Here is a 20,528-nt window from a genome sequence, read left to right as displayed (position 1 = left end):
GGGGGGGGGATGGGATCTGAGCAAAGATGAGAAGATTGGATATATTTCAAGAGATAGAATATAAGGAAATGTAATTCGTGAGTTTGAGAGGAAAAAATTAACCCAAAAAAAGAGTTTGAGAAGAAAAATAAGTGGGAGAGAGAGACTGTTTGAGAAGAATAAGGAAAGTGGTGGGAAGATGATAAGCACGAGATGAGAAGATTGGATATATTTCAAGAGAAAGAATATAAGGAAAGGTAATTCGTAAGTTTGAAGAGGAAAAATTTTATCAAAAAAAGAGTTTGAGAAGAAAAATAAAAGTGGGATGGAGAGTGTTTGGGAAGAACAAGGAAAGTGGTGGGAAGATGAATTAGTTTAATAGAAGGAGTGAATGTATATTCTTTTAATGACTTCTAATTAGTTTTGTAGTCACTTTAAATAAAAGGGTAACAATAATTTATAATAAAAAAATTGTAAAAAAAGAGGAGAGAAGGATAAAAGAAGGGACACAATAGTCAAGTGAAAGATATATATATATATGTATATATATTAAATAAGTTATAAATATATATTATAGGTAAAGGTTGGGAACATCGACGTTGTACCCAGCATGTGTCTGTCTCTCTCCCACATTGGAAATGACCCTCCGCATTGGCACATCCACTTGTTTGCAAAAGGTAGAAGATGTGCCCAACCCTCTCCCATATATTATACACATGACTCACTCGTTTTCACATTCTTTGTTTTCTAATCAATGAGATGCACAATTCAACACATTCTTTGTTTTTTAATAATCAACATACCCCACCCACTCATTATTTTTTTTCCTTATTTAAAGAATCAAAGTCATCCTAAAGACTCAAGTGCAACCCAACCCAACCAGGGTTAATCAGCGCTAGGCTGGGTTGGGCTTAGCCCAACCAGGGGCATTGCCAGAATCCATGTTGTATATTTGAAACATGTTGACCTCCTTGCATCTCTCATGGTACAATTCTCTTCCCGTTGAGCGCCTCCCTTTCTCCTCGGTCCATAGAGACAAAATGTAGGATTGGTGCCAACAATTCATCACTGAAGAAAGGTAGGCTTAGGCTGAGATATCCTAGCCTGACCAAGGGTTGAGTTGGACTTAGGTGAGTTAAGAGAGCTTAGGGTTGGGCTATGGTTTTAAAAAACCCCAATCTAGCCCAGTCACTGATGCCCCTAACCATAATTAGCAAAAATGCGTTTAAAATGACATTCTCATTTTTTTTTTTTTTTTTTTAAATGCGTTTTGTGTTTGTTCCCAAACATATGGAAAAAAAAAAAAAGCAAACGCTCAACATTTCTATTTTTAAAAAGTTTAAAACACGCTCTTGTTTTTTTGGCCTTTTTTTTAAGACATTGGATATGTTGAACACGATGGCTACTTAACTGACCATATCTTGCAATCTCGAGCTCCAATCGACCTAATTCTTTTGCTAGCATGAAATTGACTCGAAATTATGATATCACTTTCAACTCAAATTTAATCAATAGACCCCGAAATCGAGCTACCATCAAATGCATTTGTTGAAAAAATATTTCTAAAGTGATGATTCTCAACGCCAACAGAACATGCATCACTCTGGGGCTATGTTGACTATGTTGACAGCAATGAACAATATCATAGCCAAGCCACATTGCTCAACAGAATAGTAACTCAACCAACAAGTAAAAAGCTACAAATAAAATCTATATCTAAGTCTCAATTGAGCATCTCAGATTACATCATTAGCTATAAACGAGGAAATCCATCCCAAAGTCTCTTACTCATATCTTGGTTGCATGCTTCGCAAGAAGCACTGTTTGCCTCACGATAGTAGTGAGTGATGAACCAATTTAAGTTGTCCACATATTTTTTAAAGAACCACCATTATTGCTAGAATATCCATAAGATGTTCTGATTCATGATACAACTAACCATTGCTTGTGAGTCACACTCAATCCAAAGGAAATCAGTGATTGCGAGTCACACTATCCAAAGGAACTTCACATTCAACTCCACTATATGATGACTGCCAACAAAGAATGCAGCAAATTCTGCCAAACACGCCTTCATATTTTGCAAAACATCTAGAATGGACACCATGATTGTCTCAAAGAACGCCGGTAGCACCTGAACGGCAAGGTTACCTAGGAAGCACCCATCGATTTTCAATTTACAGTAGCCTTGTCTAGGCTTTTTCCAGATAACTTCCAGGAAATTGATGTCAAGAGCAGAGAGGTTCTCCTTGGGGAAGAAACATTGAGAGCTCCTCAATGTTTCTCACATTGAGTTACCCTTGCTTGTGGCAATTTTTATTTAAACTATCAATAGTTATTAATATTCTCTCTCTAACCCTAAGGGGTTAGCACAGTTGGTTTGGAGGGGATATGGTACTCCGCCTCAAGAAGTGAGGTCTTATGATCAAACATTTGCCGTTGCACCTAACTTCTTAGGGCCACCTCACGAGAATTTCCATCTCTGACTGACCAGTTCCTATGCAAGTGGTATCACAGTGACCCCAAGGACTAGTCGGGTCAAAGATTCGGAAACCTTGGATATAAAAAAAAAAAATTCTCTCTCTCTCTCTCTCTCTCTCTCTCTCTCTCTCTCTCTCTCTCTCCTATTCAATATGTTCTTGATCCGACTATTTCTCTAACACATGGCAACTCTTCATATCTCACTTTTGTAGGTAAATTACAAAGGAGTTGAGACATGAAGGCTCAAGAACATATCATGTTTAGATCCTTGAACAAATAGAAAGCCCTTTGCGATAAGGGGTAGCTCCACATCCCAATCATGTGAAGTTTCAAAGATACATTGTATAACATTAATGCTTAATACAACGATAATGTCATGTGAAGGTGTAGCACAAAATTGGTTTATTTAGCCAAAGACCCTGATGCTGCCTTCTTAAAAAGATTGAAAAACTTTCAACCTTTGAAGTCACTGAACTAAAAGGTGGAACTAAAATATTCTATTTACAGTATAAACTGGTTTCATATAATATTTATTGTTGTTTACAGTCTACTTATTCTATTTCTTTTACATTGTATTCGGTATAATCCTAAACGAAGTGGACTTTGTATCCTATTTTACACACTCCTCACCCATTAATTTACTTCAATTTAGAAATATATCTTCTTCTATAATATGTGCTAAATAACATAACATGACTGTCCAAGAATGCTTCTACATTTATGTTTGATTAATGTTTTAATTCAGTTATGTAATATGGATTGGAATTGTAGAGGTTTGGACCATCTAGCATGGAATTCTTTATTTTTTGTCTGGACCTTGAACTCTATGGTTGAGATTTTTTTTTTTTTTTTTTTTAAATACATGATGTGATAATCAATCTATTCTTTTGTTATGTCATTGAGTATAGTGAAAAAAGTGAATATTCCACTGGTTGAAGCAAATTCTTAACTAGCTCATTTTGCATGTCAAGAATAAATTTATTGTAGTGTTGACTATTGATGACATTATTTATCACATCTCATACTTATCTCAATACTTCTATAATTTCTCAAAGAGCAAAGGGAGTTATTTGCTAATCATTCTCTCTCTTTTCCTCACACTTCCTCGCTATGTATGGCCAGTTTTACTATATATATTATTTGGCTCTCTCTTTCTCTCTCTCTCTCTCTCTCTCTCTCTCTCTCTATAATAGACACCAGGCTTGTTCATTGCTTGTAATTTGTTAGTCCCAGAATTTTGATCTAATACCACACATTTTAATGAAAGCCAAAATAAAATAGAGAATAAATTTCACAATATGAAGGCTAACGTACACTATCTTAGTGTTGCCGAAGTGTTGGACAATAGGTCTTATGAAGGCTAACATTCGTAACACACCACAATATGAAGGCTAATATTTCATACCATACATCATAACTGGTCTTACGACTATCTTGTGGAATTTTCTTTGAATCTTTGGAGAAATACATCAATCACAAAGCACTTCTGATGCCCCCCTCCACTTCATCAATCATACTTTAATTCTGTGGGAAACATCATCGTCAATCTCACCTTTTTGTTAAGGTAGAGTCCAGATATCTGAAAGTCATTTTATAGGATCTCCTTTCCCTCAATTTTCACCCTTTCGATATTAGTCCTCAATCGACTAAAGCTAAACATCATATACTCCGTCTTTATTCTACTCATTTTAAAACATCTCAACTTCAATGTAGATCTCCATAACTCCAACTTACCATTAATCCCGACTATGTTTCACCCACCAGAACAATATCACTAGCAAAGAGTATACACTATGGGTTCTCTCCTTGAATATTCCTACTTGTATTATCCATGATATATGTAAACAGATAATGACTCAATGCGGACAGTGAAATAACCGGAATATAATTGGGAACTCATCAACTTGACTTTCCACTGATCTCACACTAGTCACCGCATCCCCGTACATGTCTTTAATTATATTCACGTATTTGCTCGACACCCCTTACTTCTCTAATATATGCCAGATTAAATTTCTAGGATTCTATTATAGGCCTTTTCTAAATCGATGAAGACAATATGGAGATCCCTATTGTATGTTCTAGATTTTTCCATAAGTCTCCTAAGAAGATAAATCGCTTCAGTCATGAATCCTAGGCATAAAAAGGAATTAGTTCCCCGAGATATTAGTTTCTCTTCTTATGAGAACTTCTATTATCTTCTCCAATAATTTCATAGTATGATAAATAAGTTTTATGTTTCTATAGTTATTCCAACTTTGGATATTGCCTTTATTTTTATAGATTGGAACTACAATAGTTTTCCTCCATACATAAAGCATCTTTCTCATGCTCATAATCTTGTTAAATGACTTGGTACACCAAACAACCACACATAGTCCCAAACTCTTCCACACTTCAATTGGGACCTCATCCGGACCTGGTGTCTTCCTTGCCTTCATCTTTCTTAGAGCTTTCTTAACCTCGGTCACTCCTATCTTGAATCACCTTGACCTCCCACAGACTTCATACTAGTCACCACATCATCATGTATGTCTTTAATTATATCCATGTATTTGCTTGACACCCCTTTCTTTTCTAACACATGCTGGATTAAATCTCTAGGGACTTGGTCATAGGCCTATTGTAGATTGATGAAGACTATATAAAGATCCCTCTTGTATGTTTTATATTTTTTCATAAGCCTCCTAAGAAAGTAAATCGCTTCCATCATAGATCTCTCAGGCATCAAAACAAGTTGGTTCTCCGAGATATTAGTTTTTCTCTTCTTATGAGAATTCTATTACCTTCTCAAATGATTTTATAGTATGACTCATAAGTTTTATGCCTCTATAGTTAATGCAAATCTGGATATCGCATTTATTTTAATAGATTGAGACTACAGTACTTCTCCTCTATTTATCAAGCTTCTTTCTCGTGCTCATAATCTTATAAAAAAACTTGGTTCACCAAGCAACCCCACATAGTCCCAAACTCTTTCACACTTTAATTGGGACCTCATCCAGACTTGATTTCTTTCCTACCTTCATCTTTCGTAGAGCTTCCTTAACCTCAGTCACTGCTATCTTGTGTACATATTTACAATACATGTTGTCAAGATGGATACTCAAATAACTCTTACTAAGGATGTCTCTATTAAGTAAGTCACCAAAATACTAATCCCATCTCCTTGTTAAATTGTCATCCTTCACAAGTACTCTATCATCATCACTCTCAATACATCGAATATGATTGAGATCCCTACTTTTCCTTTCTCGTATTTTAGCTATCTTATAAATAGTCTTTTCTCCTTGGTATTTGTATTATTACAATTCATCATATTTTCTTGCCCTTGCTTTTCCCATGATCTTCTTTGCCTTGTTTCTGATGGCCTTATATCTCTCTTTATCTTCAATCTCCCTAATCCTTTGCTAAATTTTAAAACTGTCCTTTAGCAATTTACTTATGCAATCCCTCATCTCATTCCACATTGTGTTGGCGTCCCCTTCACAATCTTACTTCCCATGCTTCACTGTTTTATTTGTGAAAGCCCCTATAGACTCTCTTTTCAATCTCCACCATCTTATCTTAGGACAAACATATTTTCTTGGTTAACTCTTCAGCAAATAGAAGCACATGTCCAAGATCAAAAATTTATGTTGAGATGTTAAGCTCTCCCTAGGGATAACCTTACAATCCTTACACATCCATCTATCGAACCATCTAGTGAGGAAGAAGTCTATTAGGTTGAAATGTTACCCACTTTTGTAGGTAAATAAGTGTTCTTCCCTCTTAGCGATAAAAGTGTTTGCAATGGATAGATCATACGTTGTCGCAAAGTTCAAAACTGAGGTCCCCTCCTCATTCCTCTCCCCAACTCCATATCCTTTATGAACCTCTCTATAACCTCTCCTATCTCTACCAATGTGTCCACTCAGACCACCTCTCATAATAATCGTTTCACCAAGTCTAAAACCATGCATTAAATCATCGATGTGTTCCCAAAATTGTAGCTTACAACTTTCTTCCAATCCTGCTTAGGGTGTATATATGCTAATAATGTTGACCACCTCTTTATCTAATACCATCTTTATGGATAGAATCCTATCTCACACATTTTAACATCAATCACATCGTTCTTTAGGTCTTTATCCACTACTATGCCAACTCCACCTCTACCACTTTGGTCTCCCAAATACTTTAGTTCGAAGTCATCCAACATCTTAGCTTTATTAACTTTCCATTTAGTCTCTTGAATGCATACAATAGTAATCTTCCTCCTCTTCATAACATCTATCAACTCCAAACTCTTACCCATCAGTGAACCGATGTTCTAAGAAGCACATCAAATCTTCCGTTTATGGTCAACATTCTTAATGTGCCCCTGTACATAGAGTAAATTGAATCGTTGTCTTGCATTATTTGTGTTGGATGCCTTGGCAATAGGATAAAAGGACATAGAACAAAGAAAAGAGATAGTGAAATATGATAAAAAAAAAAAAGAAAAAAACGTGATCCATGCAAAGGGTGGATTGTCTGGATATAATAAAGTGTCGGTTGTCTACCTAACACACCAAAGTAAAACAATATAGATAGTAAGAAAGAAAAAGAAAAGACAAAAGGATACAGGTATATAGATATGGTGCCTTATTTATTAAACAAATATTTTCAACATATAAAGGAAAAGCACAGTACATAAACCTAGGATACAATGTATGATACATAAAGATTCTACACAACACATACAACAAACCAAAACCAGTATACACCGTATGCAAGACAATATGGAAAGAATCGTGCAGTGCCAAGAGAAAGACGGGATAATGGGGAGTAAGGTAAATTAGGACGGGTAGAGAGGATATCAGTGGGGCAAAGAGCTCAGGTGGAGAGTTGGAAGTAGCAGGTTGGTAAGGAAGAATGGGAGGGTTATTAGCTCACTCGTAAGGAGAGGAAACAAATTGGAGGAGTAGGAAAGAAAATTGGAGGTGGGAGAGGACAAAAAATTGAGGGGATTGCGATAAAACAAAGGAGAAAATTGTGAGGGGAGGCTATTTGCTCACTCGCCAAAAGATGTGAGAAAGTCGAAAGGGGTAGAGGAGGGAAAACTGGAGGTGGGAGAATAGAAAAAAATCAAGATTCATGAGATAACATAGAGGAGAAATCGAGGGGGTAATTTCTCACTCGCAAAGAGGAGAAAAAATCAGAGGAGGTAAAGGAGAGGAAATCAGAGTTGGGAGAGGTGAGAAACTCGAGGGGCGTGGATATATTAGAGGAGAAATCAGAAGAGAGAGAGAGAGAGAGAGAGAGAGAGTGATTCTGTTATGCTGTCCATTTGGCTACAATGAAGTTTTTGAGTTCATTAACTTTAGTCTTTAAACTTTTGTCCAAAGGAAGTTACGTGCTAAATTATATCTTAAATGGTTGGAAGCTCGAGTAGTGAGTCCAATGACCCCAGTGGTCTTCCAACTATAATCACCCATATCCTCCTTCCATACCATGAGGTGTTCGGCCTAGAACACTAGAGGGAAAAACTCCAAAGTTCATAAGAGAATTTGTATAGAGTAATGGAGGTTTCCTCTCAAGATAAGACCAAGGTGAAAGTAATTTTGATCATTTGTTGATCAAATAAACTACTTCAATGCCAATATCATTTCAACGGAAAAGAAGCACCATTTTGACATTGAAACACCATTTGGACAAAGGGATGATTAACTATCTCAACAAGGATGGTGAGAAAGTAATTGTTGACAAATTAAAGGTGTTTGCATTAATCGAGCAAGTACATCAATGACTCGATTTCTTAAAAGAGATGAAAGATGGATGCAACACCATCATAAAAGAGGCAGAGAAGGAAGCTAAAAGGCAAAAGGAAATCCTAAAATGTTGAGAAAATAATGTGACCTTAAATGGTCAAATCTTATGTAATAAAAGATAATCAAAAAAATTTCTATAAGTAATGATTCAGCTAAAATGAAGTAGATAGAAAAGTGATTGCTTTTGCATTTTAGTTATGACATTTTTTATTGTCATAACTTCATACAGATGTAGTAGTTACTTTCATAAGAATTTCTTTTATACATCAACATTTTGCATCATTTTAGAATAGATCATTACATTTGCATATTGCATCTTGCATTTCACTTTATAGGTTTTGAGTTTTTAAAAAAAAATATTTATTCTATATGTAAATCTAACCTTAGCCTTATAGGTCTTGAGTCTAAATCTTGATTTATATGTAAAATCAGACTTGGCCTTATAGGCTTTTAAGTTTTGGAAGAAACTCTTGATCTATATGTAAATCCATATGTGAGCTGAGCTTATAGGCATGTGCTTTTTGTCTATATATAAGACTGGTTGTCCACATCACGAGTTCAAAGTAGATGATAATGTAATGTGTAGAATGTGATTAACTTCAAGGGGAGAAGATGTAAGATTTCCAATCTGGTGGGTTAGCATAGTCCACTATTTGTTTTTAAAACCGGTTTAATGGTGTTAACTATAGATGGAGTAAGCAGAAATGATCCAATATTGGTAAGTGATCTCTATGGAAATATTGAATTCTATTAGCATACCTTAATGATATGAAATATATATTACTATGTGTGGACTTAAGGTATTGTTTTCTTAATGGGAAAGAAACCCTAATTTTGTTGTAGGGTTTGTCTCCATCCTCACCCCTATAAATAGTTATCACTAGCCCATTAAGTGAGGCAAGCAATTGAAAGTAAGAGAGAAAGCGAGTAGACCAGACCAACATTGATCGTGTTGTACAAGGAGTATACGAAAAGATTTGGAAAGAGTTGTCATTCTTCAACTATGAATTCAGGTACACCCAAAACATGTCTTTGTAGTATTTATCATGCATGCTCATTGATCTCCATGAATTGTTTCCACATTTATTTTCTATTAGAAGAGACTATGATGGAGTTTAACAACACATCACATTTAATTCAATGGGTTAAAGTGTTATTGTAATAACCTAACAACTCATGATGATAAACTCAAACACTTAAGTGATATGGTTATATCTAATAAATCATAATGTCCTTTCCTACTTAAAAAGGTGTGATGATGTCTAACAACTCTGTTGGAAATGTGTATCCATCAAATCCGGTTCATTTAATAAAAAATTCTATTTTAATGTATATTTGATATTTATTTATCGGGCTTGTACATTGTTCTATGGGTTTTCACCCAAAATCGTTCTTAGCTAGATATAGGATTAGACATCCTGTTCATATAGTCGTCATATTGTATATTACCAGGGATGTAATTTCAGTGTGAGAATGAGATTCGTACCCGTCACCTGGCCTTTGACTTAAGAAATCATATTTGTTGCAATGTTATATCACGTGTTTTGGTAAATTAATGGTTGATGTCCTATAGACTATATATCAATGCACTGGACATGTGGTCCCATAATGTTAATGAAAGACATTGTAAGCATATAATCCACTACCCTTCGTTGGGGAATATAAAGGAGAGAGAATGACAGTTCTTTATCGGACAAAAAATTGCTATTAGTTTCGTTTTTATAAATTGTTTACAAAAATTATTTTATGATATGAAAAGATATTTTATTTATTAAATTTTTATTTAAATATTCTTGACGTTCGATCATGATCATAGACTCTCTGATATTGACATGTACAATGGGTTGGTGTTTGGCAATATTAAATTACATGTCTTATAGCTCATTATGAAATATTAGAAAAATGGAAAGTCTTATATGCAAATTAAAAAGTTTGAAGAATTTTAGGAATAATAATTGACTAATTATCTTTCATTTATGGCAGTGAAATATTATATAATTGGATTATATTGTTTGCCATAATTAAAGATATATAATTCCCTTTTAGATTGTACCTCTTCCACAATTGTTCAATTTTGGAAAGTGCTCTCTACCACCAAGGTTTTGCCTTCTTTGTTTCTGAAAAATAGATTGAATCAAAGCAGGGAACCCTAAAAAGGGATTTTAGTATAAAAAGGCAAGGGGGGAGAGCTCCACATGGTTTTAAAGCTCTCTCTCTCTCTCTCTCTCTCTCTCTCTCTCTCTCTCTCTCATTGTGAGTGTGTGTATGAAAGAGAAAGTGGGTTTGGCGAAACCCTAGTTCTTGATGAAAAGCTACTCTCCTTAATTGAACGTAGATTGAAGTTTCAAGGCGTTGACAAGGATCAATCCCTGCTATTGCTCCAGTGAGGAAGAAGTATTATCTAGAGGAGAAACTTCGATCATAACTAAGATGACTAAACATTTCCTCTCGAATTTATTTTTGTTCTCTTGGATCCAAATGGAAAAGCTCCCCACCTAATCCAAATCCACTATGCTATCGGGGTTAAAAGCCAACAAACTCATCATCCTAAAATTGGTAATGGGAGAATCGCAAGACAAATAGAGTTCAATTGTTGATATGGTGTAGTGTAAATACCATCATATGTATCTTATGTTAAGGGGAGATTCACTTTGAATTATTCTAAGCGAGTTCAAAACTCTGGAAAAGTTTTGAACTCTTGTGTAGTAATCTATCATATTCTTCATGCTAACGCTTTGCTAGGAACCTCATGTTGAGGGGAAGCAATGGCTTCCTACGTCATCATGGTTTGTCAACTCAAAAAAAGGGTAGATTATTAACTCCAAGGGATTCCATTCATATATATGTTTTGGATACGAAAATCATTAATTGACGTGTGTTTAGGTTTGTTAACATGTTTGTTTATGAACTTAAAGAAAGACAAGTCTCAATGCACAAAGGTGATCTTAAGGAGGCTAAGAGAAGCATGTTAAAGAATGATAAAGAGTTATCATTTGAGGCCTTCCGTGGAGAAAGCTACGTATTACCCATGTCTATAAAAGACAAGAGCTTCAATGAAGAAATTAACTTGGAGCAAAGGAGGATTATTTATGTTCATCAAGATTATTTGAGCCTAATTGATACACATCTAAGGTAATCTTGATATACAAGGTTTGAAAGCCCCTCAAGGAAAAGCAACCTAAAACCAAAACCAAGATACTAAGAGGTTTGACTTAAATAATCTTGAATGGCCTTGCTGTTCAACATATGAGTAAGACCTGGTAGACTCAAGAACAGTTGTCCCTGGGATCATCCATCAAAACAAAAGCAGTGGCTTTTGTGTCCTCTGTTTCATGGTCATCCTTGATCATTAAAATTTAATGATCCGCCTTAAGTATGATTCGACCATTAGATGATCATATGTGCATTGATTGGACTCTAACCAATTGTAAGGAACTCTAGCATCTTTAAATGGTGATCCGTGGATTTAGAATCTATTAAATGAAGAGAGAGAAAATTGATTCTAAATCCATGGACCAAGGTTATTTTCGTACATTCTCATACGTGAACCTAATCCACTCTTTTCGCCTACTAGTTTTTCTTGGAACTTAAAAGTAATGTTTAAAGTTAGTGGGCTGTTTAATCATTTCTCATTAATGATGTCAATTGGTTTGAGCTTAAATTCAAAATCATGTTGGATGACCGGCTAGACTCAAACGGCTAGTTTATGGCCTATAAAAAGGTTTGAGTAAATTAAACAATGTAGTAGTGGTGGATGTGGATGTGAGTGTAAGTGCGTTACACCAGAAGGTGTGGATGTACAAGCATTACACGATGAAATGGGTTGGCTAGAAAAAGCAAGTGAGATCAAGTATGAGCTTAATGAGAGCATTTTTAGACTTGACATTAGAAGAAGTCATTTTGCAGCAAAAGTGGTGTGAGCTTAAGAGGAGCCCACCGGATGTATGTGGAGTTGATGAGAAGGAAATCCGAGAGTGGATCAGGTTCACGTACGCGTTCTTGGTCCTTGGATTTATAATCAATTTTTTCTCTCTTCATTTAAGAGATTCTAAATCCAAGGATCAGGGACGTACAAGAACATTCTAGTACGTGAACCTGATCTATTCACAGGAAATCCTTGGCTATTAGCGTGGGTGATCAAACTAATGGATTGTGATTAGGTTGAGGAAATACTTGGCCAATGTAGCCTGGGTGCCAACCTGATGGAAAGTGATTTGATTTCCAATCTGATGGATTAAGATTGGTGGTTGTAAAGGCTTGATTCGTGCCATCTAGTAAGGAATCCATTGTGTAAAAGGAAATCCTTGGATGAGGAGGCTAAAGTAGTGGATGTAGGATTAAGGATCCTAAACATTATAAAATTGATTATCTTTCATTGTCTCTCTTCCCACTTCTTACTTTCTTGTTCATATTCAGTCCGTTCTACTTTCTTGTTCATATTCAGTCCGTTCTACTTGCATTACCTTTCTAGGATTTCAATGCTTTTCCCTAACAACAAGTAGTATTATTTGTTAATAGCAAAGCAAGTAGTGGTTTGAAAGACTAACAATCCTTGTCCAACACACAGATTTTGAGTTTGATTGACTTACTTAAATCGATCACTCAAAGTCATTTTAGTTGCACACCCAATTCACCCACTCTTGGGTGAGGCCATTAGATCCAACGCCATCAAAAAAAGGAATCCTATTGTGCATATGGTTACCCTCTAGATGCTATCTGTTTCAATTTCGTAGTTCAACCCTACAAGTTGTTAGTCTTCTTCCCTAGGGAACAGAGGCTAAGATATCACTTGATATTCCCAAGTAAACAATGAAGGGGTTGAATCAGTGCCACCAAATTTCCTTCTCAAAATTCTATCCCTGACCATTCACCTCACTGCTTGGTATGCCCTACTGGTCACTCAAACCAGTTGGGGCAATCCCACATTTATGATCAGTATCACTAACACAGTCGTATGCATGTCCACCATGCAACCAACAAGTGGTCAGGTCTATCAGACAATGTACTCCCAACCTATAGTCAGAATTCTAATAGTTACAATAACATCCACACAACACACAATATACGTGGCTCAACCAATTTTCTACATCCACAGAGCAATGCCCTAACTAGGATCTCCTATATTTCCCAATGCTCAATTGGGTTCGACTATTACAACATCCCAAGTACTACAACACGTGCTTCAGCCTAAGCTCCAACTCAGAAGGGCTACAATCCATAATCCCCTATAAAGTCCCAACTTAACATGTTACAATGTATATAAAAAAAAAATACAAATCCCACCCTTTTACAATTCAAGAGCTTAGGTAAATGTCAATTATATCCTAGGCATATGAAATTGTACTTGAATACAAAGATTACCTTCCCTTGGTAATCACATTTGGAGAAGCTTCATTGTGATCCCCCATAACTATTCACTGGAATCTTCAACTAACCCCTAGTAGTGGAGCAACTTGAATCCTCAAGTGACTTGGTATGTAGGGAGAGCGGATCGGATCAGGTTTACGTACGAGAATGTACAAGAACGTTCCTGATCCGTAAATTTAGAATCAATTTTCTCTCTCTTCATTTAATAGATTCTAAATTGACGGATCAGGGATGTACCAGAACATTCTCGTATGTGAACCTGATCCGTTCACGTACGTAGGACCACCCCCCTTGTACCTTCTCTCATCTCTCTTGCATTCAACTCACTTTGAAATCCTCATCAACATCCAACTACATACCTTGGGTCTTAGTGAGCTTCAACAGATCTCTCAACTCTCAACAATGGCTGTTGAAGGTAGTTAATGCACACCTTGACTGTTAAGCCTTATTGCAAAACTAGGAGATTAATGCACCAAGAAAGCCTAAAAAATCGTCCTAGCTTGTTCTCTTGATTAGGAGTAATCCCCAATGACATGGGCTGGCGAGGGAAGCTGAAGCCGTCGAAGAACTCCTTTAGAAGGCAGGGCTCATTACAGCCATTAGATAGAGATCGGATCGGTGGCTTGCATCTTCAACTTGTGGGGTGAACCAGAGGCCATAGCTTAGAATCTTTCATCTGTGCATTATGCAACAGCGTCACACACTAATAACGGTTTGATTTATTAGACAATCGATTGGGGATCAAATCTTCTCTCGTCCGTCGGATGAGACAAGACGTATCTCATACGCTTGACAATTCTGGGGATTTAAAACGGCAGCTCATGTAATCTCATCACATATCCAGATCCTCCCCATAGAGCCCAGGTCCTCCCAACCGTGAGGTCACTGTATGATCCATGGGCTCTATCCTATCCTCTAGTCACTCATAAAGTGGAAGTGACGTGTTTCAGCTTTGATTGGATGATTTAGGAGGGCTTGCTTTGGTCTGTCCAATAAGTGTCTAGATGACCGATTAGATGTGATGTGATCTGATGAACCTCAGGGAACCAACACTTTTTTTATTTGGTAGAATATCGGTTCTTCATCGCTAGGCCAACGATAGTGTCCACACAAGCATCTTATTCGGCTCTTGTCAGCGCCTTTGCGATCAACCATTGGATCTAATCATGTACATGTGGCGCACTCCAGCCCCTAGTTCTGGAATCAATTCAAAATCCCTTATTTGCAAAAATCCCCTCTCGTCTTTCGGAGTTTATATATTTCCCTTTCCCAACTTTTCTTAATTATACTTCAACCCCTGGGAATTTTTTTTTTTTTTGGGGTAAAATCCCCTGGTGGTTTTAAACCAACTTACCAAGAGCTCAACTCTTGAGCCTCTCTAAGCAACATTGATCAAACACAAATCAATCAACACCTCATATGCCCCTCAGACCTGATGCTTGCCCCTAGTCGCTTGTCCGTGGGCACACGCTGGGTGGGCATGGCCGGCGGACCCAAGCACCATATGCAGGAACGCCTGCATGCTTCTAGCCCCATGGCCCATGCACCCCAGCATCTAGGGCCCCCTGTTTTTCCTGTTGCTGTGGCCCGTGGCAGGGCTGGCCGTGGCCTGCTCATCTGGGCATGGCTTGACTACTTGGCTTCCATCTTGGTACCCTGATGTTGCCATGTCTTCACATCCAGAATTGCCACCTCATCAGACTCCAAGTGCTACTTCAGCATGTGGGTCCCGCCCACCATGCATTGTCATGCCTATCATATGCCACATAGGCATGTCTGCCAGTGAATTAGCAAGCATATAGCATGATATACCATCTGCCTTGTCCCGACCCCTTTCTTTGCAAAGTCGATGAAACCCTCAATGGAACGCACCAGGGTCTCTGGTTGATTAGGTGCAACTTTGTATCTTTTAGCATTTTAACTTTTATTTGAGCTTGCCTTTATCCAAGCTGACGAGCTCACACACACACATCTACATGAACAGAGCATTGCTGCTCTGTTTCAGATCTAATTTTTTGTTGATCCTTGAATATCTGAAGGGTGCTAATATGTTCATCTCTCCATCCCTCTTTTGGGTTGGTCTTCTCAATTTAAGAATCGTGTTCATGTTTATTCTACTAATCGCTAGTGGGTGTTTTCTTCCATAGTAGAATTTCCAGAAATTATTTGTTCTTGTCTTTAGTGCCTAATGGCTATTTCCAACTCTTGTCCATTGTTTCACTCAAATCATATATGGATAACTCACCGATCTATAAAAGATGTAAACTTTGGCAGAAGATGGAGTACATGTTAAATCAATTTGAAGAACCAAAAACTCCATTACAAATTCAAAGTATATTATATAACATGAGCAGTTGCGAATAAGTTCACTCTAACTAATCTGTGCCCACCCCCTCCCCCCTCCCCCCTCCCCCTCCCCCCTCCCCCCAACCCCACAATTGCCCATCTACTCTGCTGTAGCAAAGGCGAGATAGTGAGACGAAAGTAGGAGTTGGGGATGAAGTTCGCACACACAGAGAACCCTATTCCTTCTTTCCAGTAGTGTTATGATGTATCACATGTGTAAACGACTTTTTGAGGCAACACCAAAACAGACCACACGATCAACTAACCTTCACATGTCACTCCCCTGTGCCACGCTACATGATGTATAGCACATCCCGTGCTACAGAGGAGGCCGATCATAGCAAACATCTTATTGGCCGAGCTGTCAGGAATTGGATTGTGATTTAGCAAGAGAGTCCAGAGCCCTTTAAAGCAATTGCAAGAAAAGATTTTGTTTCACAGTTACTACATGCTGAGATAAAAGAAAACAAAAAAAAAAAAGGCTTGAATGAGAAAAGGATTCAAAAAGAAAACAATGAGTAAAAGAGAAGAGAAGAGTAGAGAAGTGGACAGTAGACTTCAAAAACATGAAACTCAGTCCCCTCTATGTAATAGAAGAGTTGATGAACAAGACACTGCAGTTTAACAGGCATGAATTTAAGAAACTGCTAACATAACCTAGGGACTGTCCTAGCAAAAGAAATTAAATAATAAGCAGAGTACCATTAATTATTGATCCACAATGTACGATCAATACATCCAGATTCCGAATCTCTTACACCCACTCTGTTTTAAAACAAATATTTACCATTATCTCAATTGCAAAAGAAAATGACAATTTTGCCTTTTACACATTCCAGAGTTGAGAAGTCTCTCCAAAGGTCAGAATTGGCACATCATTCGACATGAGGATGGCCCGTTTTGGTAAACTTATCCCGTGAAGATGAGTTTTACCCTAAAATATTCCAAAAGTCATTCCAAATAACATACGCATAAACAGTACAAATAGCAATAAGAAAATCACATTATCCCCGTAATGTTAATTATAAGATAAGCTTGAAGTCATAAATTAGATACCCCAAACCCGACCCAAATCCCTCTCCCTCTTTATCAAGAAATTGGGGTGAACCAGATGGGCGGAGACGGAGCAGGACTTGAATGATCTGAGAAAATAGGTTCAATGCTGTTATCTTCTAAGTGAAACAATTTAGCTAGTGTTCCACAGACTTGAGTTTCAAAAGAACTGTAGTGGTTATGATCTGTGAAATATATGCAATTTCCTCTAAATCCAGGGTAGTCAGTTGCTGATACAGACAAGGCACTACCTGCGCCAATAAATAGCATTTGATCACCCAAGTCCACCACTTTAATCCAATTCCGACTCTTTTGATCCAACTTGAATATCTTGAGCATAACATTTGACGTCATATTAACAAGTAGACAATATTTTATTACCATCAACAATTCTCCGAGACATTCCACCAAATAAAAGGACTTAACCAGATTAGTGGGAAGGCGGCCAAGATCCTCTTCCGCCGGAGGAGAGGCACCCAGGTTGATGGAAATGCTAATATCATCTTCTTCTGGAGGAGTAATGTTACAGCTTGTAACTTTCGGATGAGGACCCAACTCCACGATTTTAAGATCACGCCGTTTAGTAAAGCCATACAATTTTCCATCGTAAAAAATAATGTCTTCAAACCCTTTTCCCAAGGCGGTCCACACCTCATCCCCTGGCCTACAGAAGGCTAAATCATTGATAGAGTAAATCGCAACGACTACACCACAATCCATTGCCACAGAGGATACAATATTTTTATCATCCAAATCAGAATTGTTAGTAGTAGCAGCAGGAGGAGGTGACAACAAGATAGCCTTGAAAATGTGGTTGAAGCTCGGTGTAATAGATGCGTATGAAGGATGCTGAATGGGGAAAGTACCTTGTGGTGGAAGTTCATTTAGAACTCTAGTAAATGGATGCAAAAGGAAATTCCGTCCCATCTTATTCACCATTATTAACCATCCCCAGTTAGATCCGTAACAACGAGCACCATAGACTTCAGGAAATTCTAACCTGAAAAGTTTGCTACGGGAGAGACTGAAAAACCAAAGATTATTATCCTCCAAGGAAGAAAGCATCAGCCATGGGATTTGAGGTCGCAGGTGGAGCCGCCTTATTTTCTTGGATGCAATGGCAATTGATCGCCAGGACTTGCAGACTGCACTAAAGCAATGCAAGTGTTCCATGTCTAACTTGGTTACGATGAACATCATGATATCCTCTGGAAGGATGACACCATAACAAATAGAGGTGTTCTTCAACTTCTTTCTATTGGTACCACCGGATATAGTTGGACAGACGGAAAGAGAAGTCATGGTAAATTGCAAATAAAAATAGTCACAGATACACGATGGCGGTTTGGTAGTTTACACCTGCTAATACATGAAATCACTTAGTACACATACACCTACAGAAAATATTCATGATTCAAATTTGATACATACGAGATGTCAAGAAACGAGAAAGAGGGAGAAGAAGAATTAAGCATCAGAGGCATCATAGACCAGGTACTGGTTCAGAAAACAAACCCTAAAAATTTAATTCTTGTGGAGTAAATAAAATGAAAAACTAATAAGAACAATCCCAAGCACAAAACTTTAAATTGCACATCAGTCGATTGAGTCCAATAACACCAAATCTCAATTAACAGACATATCAACAAATTAAACCAACAGAGGAACAAGAGAAAAAATAACTACAACACAATCACACCTGTTGAATGAAAAAAAAAAAAAAAAAAAGAGATTTGAGTGAATACCTAGAGCAATTGATCGTTAATGGAAGGAAGTTCTCCACAATCGAACTTTTGAGTTAATAAAATGGAAAACTAATAAGAACAATCCCAAGAACAAAACTTTAAATTGCACATCCGTCGATTGAGTCCAATAACACCAAATCTCAATTGACACACATATCAACAAATTAAATCAACAGAGGAAGAAGAGAAAAAATAACTACTACAACACAATCACAACTGGTGAATGAAAAAAAAAAAAAAGAGATTTGAGTGAATACCTAGAGCAATTGATCGTTAATGGAAGGATGTTCTCCACAATCGAACTTTTGAGTTAATAAAATGGAAAACTAATAAGAACAATCCCAAGAACAAAACTTTAAATTGCACATCCATCGATTGAGTCCAATAACACCAAATCTCAATTAACAAACATATCAACAAATTAAACCAACAGAGGAAGAAGAGAAAAAATAACTACTACAACACAATCACAACTGGTGAATGAAAAAAAAAAAAAAAAAAAAAAGATTTGAGTGAATACCTAGAGCAATTGATGGTTAATGGAAGGAAGTTCTCCACAATCGAACTTTCCTCACACTTCCGCTCGATCCAACCCTTCCTGCTATCTAAACTTACAACTTCTAAGCTTTCCCCTTCCCCTGTATATATGACTGAAGGATTCACAGTTATAAATTGATTCTGATTCTGTTTCTGATTCTTTCCAAAAGAAAACCCTAATACCGCTAGAGCTACACGCGCTGACACGCCTCACGTCTCTCCGCCTTCCGGGTGTGTATGGAGACGAGAGTCGACCTAGACCGACCCGAGAATAATCGAAACACAGGCTATGTTTGGTAGCCATGAGAAGAAAAGAAAAGATAAAAAAGAAAGGAAAAAAAAGGAATCTAAGAAATGAAAAGAAAAGAGAGAAAATAAATGAAATGGTGAGAAAAATATAAAAAAGTATGTATGTTTGATTACTAGGGGTGTCAATTGGTTGGTCCGGCTCGGTTTCGGTCTGGGTTGAGTCGGTTTTGGTGTGGAAAAGTTGAAACCGAAACCGAACCAATAAGGAAATTCTGGTTTCGATTTTGGTGCGGTTTGGTTTCGGTTTGTCTTTGATTTCTTAAATCGATTTGTAACCGGGTTGGTTTTGGTTTTTGGTCTAGTTTGGATTCGAATTTTCATACAAATGTATACAAAACTATGCAAATTTTGATTTTTTAATGAATTTTGGAGTGTTTCGGTTTCTTACTTGTTTGATTTCGGTTTCGGTCTGGGTTTTGAGCCGGTTTCGGTTTGGTTTTGGGTTCATTCGGTTTCCAGTGCGGTTCGGTTTGGTTTTGGGGTTGTAATACTCGAAACCGAACCGAACCAATAAGGCTTCGGTTCGATTCGTGTTGTTATCGGTTCTGTCCGGCTGGTTTTACCGGTTCGATTTAGAAATTGACACCCCTATTGATTACCATTAGAAGAGAAGAAAAGAAAACTTTTTATATTTTCTAATGTTTTCTTGTATTTTTTGTAAGATTTTTTTTTTTCGGAGCAAAAGAAAACTTCACAAATCCCAATGTAAAATTTGAAATAAAAAAACAGAATTTTCTCTTAGTTTAGGACATACCAAGCACAAAGAGAACTTCCCAAAGCAAGAAAAAAATATAAATTCTTTTCTTTGTATTTTTTTTTATTTCTTCTTATCTTGGCTACCAAACACAGAAACATAGCCTGAGAAAACACAAAATGACCTCTATAGATTATTTATTTATTTTTTATTTATTTTTATTTT

At 37.0% G+C, this 20,528-nt stretch overlaps 1 protein-coding gene across 4 annotated transcripts; it reads right to left on the bottom strand.

Annotated features, from left to right (window-relative positions):
- Positions 1-16,618: 16,618 nt before the first annotated feature.
- LOC122069808 (putative F-box protein At4g17565) lies at positions 16,619-19,482 on the bottom strand. 4 transcript variants are annotated; one of them, XM_042633899.1, is made up of 2 exons: positions 19,284-19,482; positions 16,619-18,380 (listed from the first exon to the last, which is right to left on the bottom strand). In XM_042633899.1, the coding sequence occupies exon 2, from the start codon at positions 18,318-18,320 to the stop codon at positions 17,055-17,057; it is 1,266 nt and encodes a 421-aa protein (XP_042489833.1). In that variant the 5' UTR covers positions 18,321-18,380; positions 19,284-19,482; the 3' UTR covers positions 16,619-17,054. The 4 variants fall into 4 exon arrangements, with proteins under 4 accessions (XP_042489833.1, XP_042489832.1, XP_042489834.1 ...); XM_042633898.1 differs by having other exon boundaries at positions 16,619-18,377; positions 19,284-19,481; XM_042633900.1 differs by lacking the exon at positions 19,284-19,482 and adding an exon at positions 18,764-18,854 and having other exon boundaries at positions 16,619-18,377.
- Positions 19,483-20,528: the final 1,046 nt, after the last annotated feature.

Source organism: Macadamia integrifolia, unplaced genomic scaffold (genome assembly GCF_013358625.1).
Source record: "Macadamia integrifolia cultivar HAES 741 unplaced genomic scaffold, SCU_Mint_v3 scaffold721, whole genome shotgun sequence".
Taxonomy (NCBI): Eukaryota; Viridiplantae; Streptophyta; class Magnoliopsida; order Proteales; family Proteaceae; genus Macadamia; species Macadamia integrifolia.
This window is presented reverse-complemented; position numbering and strand designations above follow the sequence as displayed.

Bases quoted from the DNA above. Each gene is read 5' to 3' on its own strand.
- LOC122069808 (XM_042633899.1), bottom strand. From the start codon at position 18,320: ATGACTTCTCTTTCCGTCTGTCCAACTATATCCGGTGGTACCAATAGA.